Source organism: Vitis riparia, chromosome 16 (genome assembly GCF_004353265.1).
Source record: "Vitis riparia cultivar Riparia Gloire de Montpellier isolate 1030 chromosome 16, EGFV_Vit.rip_1.0, whole genome shotgun sequence".
Classification (NCBI taxonomy): Eukaryota; Viridiplantae; Streptophyta; class Magnoliopsida; order Vitales; family Vitaceae; genus Vitis; species Vitis riparia.
Window position 1 is genome coordinate 15,249,184 of NC_048446.1, and position 3,530 is coordinate 15,252,713.

The 3,530-nt window shown below is 31.2% G+C and overlaps 1 protein-coding gene across 1 annotated transcript; it reads left to right on the top strand.

Annotated features, from left to right (window-relative positions):
* Positions 1 to 208: 208 nt before the first annotated feature.
* LOC117933842 (embryo-specific protein ATS3B-like) lies at positions 209 to 1,285 on the top strand. Its single transcript, XM_034855400.1, has 3 exons — positions 209 to 373; positions 471 to 578; positions 794 to 1,285. Exons 1-3 carry the CDS (start codon positions 242 to 244, stop codon positions 1,121 to 1,123), a joined length of 570 nt encoding a protein of 189 aa, XP_034711291.1. The 5' UTR covers positions 209 to 241; the 3' UTR covers positions 1,124 to 1,285.
* Positions 1,286 to 3,530: the final 2,245 nt, after the last annotated feature.

Here is a 3,530-nt window from a genome sequence, read left to right on the forward strand (position 1 = left end):
TGGTTGTTTTCAGAACCTTGGACTTATTTCAAACATAGGTCGACCAGCTCATAATCATTTCTAAAATCAAACAAAGAGATTTTAGCATTATTATAAACATTAATCCAAACTTTAATATGATATTTTCCTAATAAAAAATCAATTACGTAAAGACTTTTACACCCTCAGGAGCCTTCGTAGTTATCATATATTCCAAAGTAGGGAAGCCCAAAAGATCAGATACCTTTCTGCTCTGGAGAAAATGATGAAAGCTGTTTCCTTTCTTCTTCCTCTTCTTCTTCTTCACTCGGCCTCCATCTTCATCTTCTCACAAGCCCAGTCGATTGTTTTACAGCCTCAGGTTCTCAAATCCAAAGATTTCACTAACATCCAGGTATGAACTGTGTTTTTTCTCGTGAAAATGATCCAAACAGACCCAATTATTAGACTTGAATTCTTTTCCCTGATTTGTTTACTGTTTGGTTGCTCAGAATGTTGGGAGCTGTTCCTTCACAGTGGTCATAAAGACAAGCTGCTCGTCGGTCTCATTCACAAGAGATCAAATCAGTCTGGCCTTTGGTGATGCCTATGGCAATCAGGTTCATTTTTTAATATTTACATACACTTTCTTTTTGTATTTTCTGGGATAAATCGATTTATTTCTGAATTTTAAGATGAACCCATAAGGATTTGGGACAAACCCATTGAAGAAAAAATAAGTTCTGTACTCTACTTTCTATATTTTTAAATATTTAAAAAAATTATATATATGTACTGATTAATTTTCATTTTTTTTTAATTTAAAAAAAAAAAGGTTTATGCCCCAAGAATAGATGACCCATCAACGAGGACGTTTGAAAGGTGTTCAACAGACACGTTCCAGATAACTGGACCATGTACATACCAGGTATGTCATGTAGCTCTCTACAGAAGTGGAATGGACGGTTGGAAACCAGAGAGCGTGAAGATCTACGGCTACAATTCGAGTCCGGTGACGTTCTACTACAATGCTTTTGTTCCAAGTGGAGTATGGTTTGGATTTGATTACTGTGGGAGGGCTGGACAATCTCCTCCACTACTTCGTTCCTCAGGAAAATGGTTTCTTGGTGCCATTCCTGGATTTCTTCTCAATGCTATGGTCTAGTGCCTTTCTTTTGTTGGGTGTTTATCAGTCATATGATTGATACTATGTAAGATTATCCTATCCCACATATGTTTTTTAGTAAATTTCTTTCTCCTTTTGTCTGAGACATTCAAGTATGGTGTAAAATTTCACTCGTAATCACAATTTCACATTGATAGATAATTGATTGTTTCTTCCTTTTATCATTATCTACTGTCATTAGATGCTAAAAAAATATTAAAGCTATGTTTGGTTTCGGGAATATTTGAGGGAAAGTGCAAGGGAAAGAGAGTAAAAAGGAAAATTAGAAGGAAAAAAAATGTGAAAGAAGATAAAAAAAATAGATTAAAAATCGATAAATTATTTTTATTTATTATTTTAAACTCATTTTGCTTATTTTAATTCATTGATATAAAGATTAAATAATTTAAAAATATATAAGTTTCTAACTAGTTTTAATTATATATGATTTTTTTATATATTTTTTATAGGAAACATGAAAAAATTCTTTTCTTTTATATTTTTTCTATTTTTTTAGTAGTTTTCGAGAACAAAGTATAACCTAAAAAAATCAAAATAAATGTGGATATTTTTTCAAATATCTAGTTAGTATTTGTGCGGAAGGGGATGATGATTGATGTAATGTTAAAAGTGTAACAAAGAAGGTATTTGGGTTGGATATATTTTCTGTTTTTTGTTTTTAAAATTAAAAAATAGAGCTTATTACCGTTGTTAAGAAAAAAAGAAAATAAAATTATGATTATATTTTTTATTTATGGAGAAAAATGTAGCAAAATGCAAGGGGAAAAGTAAATGAGTTATTGATAGTGTTTGCCTTTTGGTTGAAGGAGGCATGACAGAACAGGTATTTTAAAAAACTTACATCATTGTCATTCTTATTTGGGAGAAGTATACATGAGTTAGTGACAAGTTTGAGATTGTTTTTTTTTTTTCAAATGTGAGTCAATTTTATGACGAGATCATATATTGTCTTTATCCTACTTTGCCTTACTATGTACAAGATTAAAAATTAATTTTTTTTTTTTTTTTTGTATTTTTTCCTTTTCTAACACCCATAAAATGAAAAAAAAAAAAATTCTTTTAAATGCATAATAAAAATAATATTTATTTTTAAATAATTAAATTTTAAAAATAATAAATTTTGAAAAATTAAAAAAATTAAATGGGATGTAACAACATACCCACCCACCTCTAACTAGATGAGAATGAATTTAAATAATTAGAGCAAAGTCGAAATTGGGTGACGAGCTTTAAACTTATTGACATGCTAGCTAGCACGTGATGATAGAATTATATTAATTAAGAAGAAGAGCTATGCTGATTAAAGAAAAAGGTTTGTGATGGATTAACACCGATCCAGATTTATGTTTTACATAACTTAATTTAACTCAAGGGAATGAGATTTAAAATAAAGGCTATACTTCGATTTTCCAAAGTTTAAAAAGGGGTTGATTATAAAATCATCTTCTTATTTGCACTTTTGTCTTAAGTGAGCCCATAATTTTTCTTTTTAAGCAATGCAAATCATAAATTATGGTCAAATGTTTGATTGACTCCTTAGTTAGGGATGATAATGGGTCAAGTTCGGGATGGGTTTTCCTAAACACACCACTTCTAGGCAAAAATGGGTTACAAGTCAAGACTTAAGACTAAAAATTATAATTTTAAAAAAGATTTTACCATCATAAAATCTCCTATAATTAGGAATGGCAATTTCGCGGGTCAATCGGGTCACTCGCCCCGCCCTGCCCCTATTGGGACGGGTATGGGATAAATTAATCGGGTATAGGACGGGTATGTGAAAGCTTTGTGAAACCCGAATCGGGTTCGGGGCGGGTATGGGTTTGTAGTTACCCGCCCTGCCCCGGAATTAGAATTACCAATTTACCCTTAAATATTATAAAATACCCAAAATCTCCTCTGTATATATAATTTATTCTTCCTAGATTTTTAGGGTTTTTCTTTCTCGGAAAAAAGACTTCGTCTTCTCAGTTCGAACGGCATTGAAAGCAAAATCTTTGCTCTAAAAACCAGATTTGCAATCTCATAAACAAGTGATTATTGGAGTTATTGTGGATTCCTTCATTCCAGGTAAGAAAACCCTAACTTTTTGAAGCTTTGTTAAAAATTTGGCTTGTTTTTCAATTTTTTTTTTTGTTTTAGTTTATGGGTTTAGGGTTTTTCTCTCTCGGAAGAAAGGTTTCGTCTTCTCAGTTCGAACGGCCCTAAAATCAAAATCTTTGCTCTAAAAACCAGATTTTCAATCTCGTAAACAAGTGATTATTGGAGTTCTTGTGGATTCCTTCCTTCCAGGTAAGAAAACCCTAACTTTTGAAGCTTTGTTAAAAATTTGGCTTGTTTTTCAATTTTTTTTTTTGTTTTAGTTTATGAGTTTGAGGTTTTTTCA

Coding starts and splice junctions, on each gene's coding strand:
- LOC117933842 (XM_034855400.1), top strand. CDS start 242: ATGATGAAAGCTGTTTCCTTTCTTCTTCCTCTTCTTCTTCTTCACTCG. Junction 374..470: donor AAGATTTCACTAACATCCAG/GTATGAACTGTG, acceptor TTGGTTGCTCAG/AATGTTGGGAGCTGTTCCTT. Junction 579..793: donor GTGATGCCTATGGCAATCAG/GTTCATTTTTTA, acceptor AAAAAAAAAAAG/GTTTATGCCCCAAGAATAGA.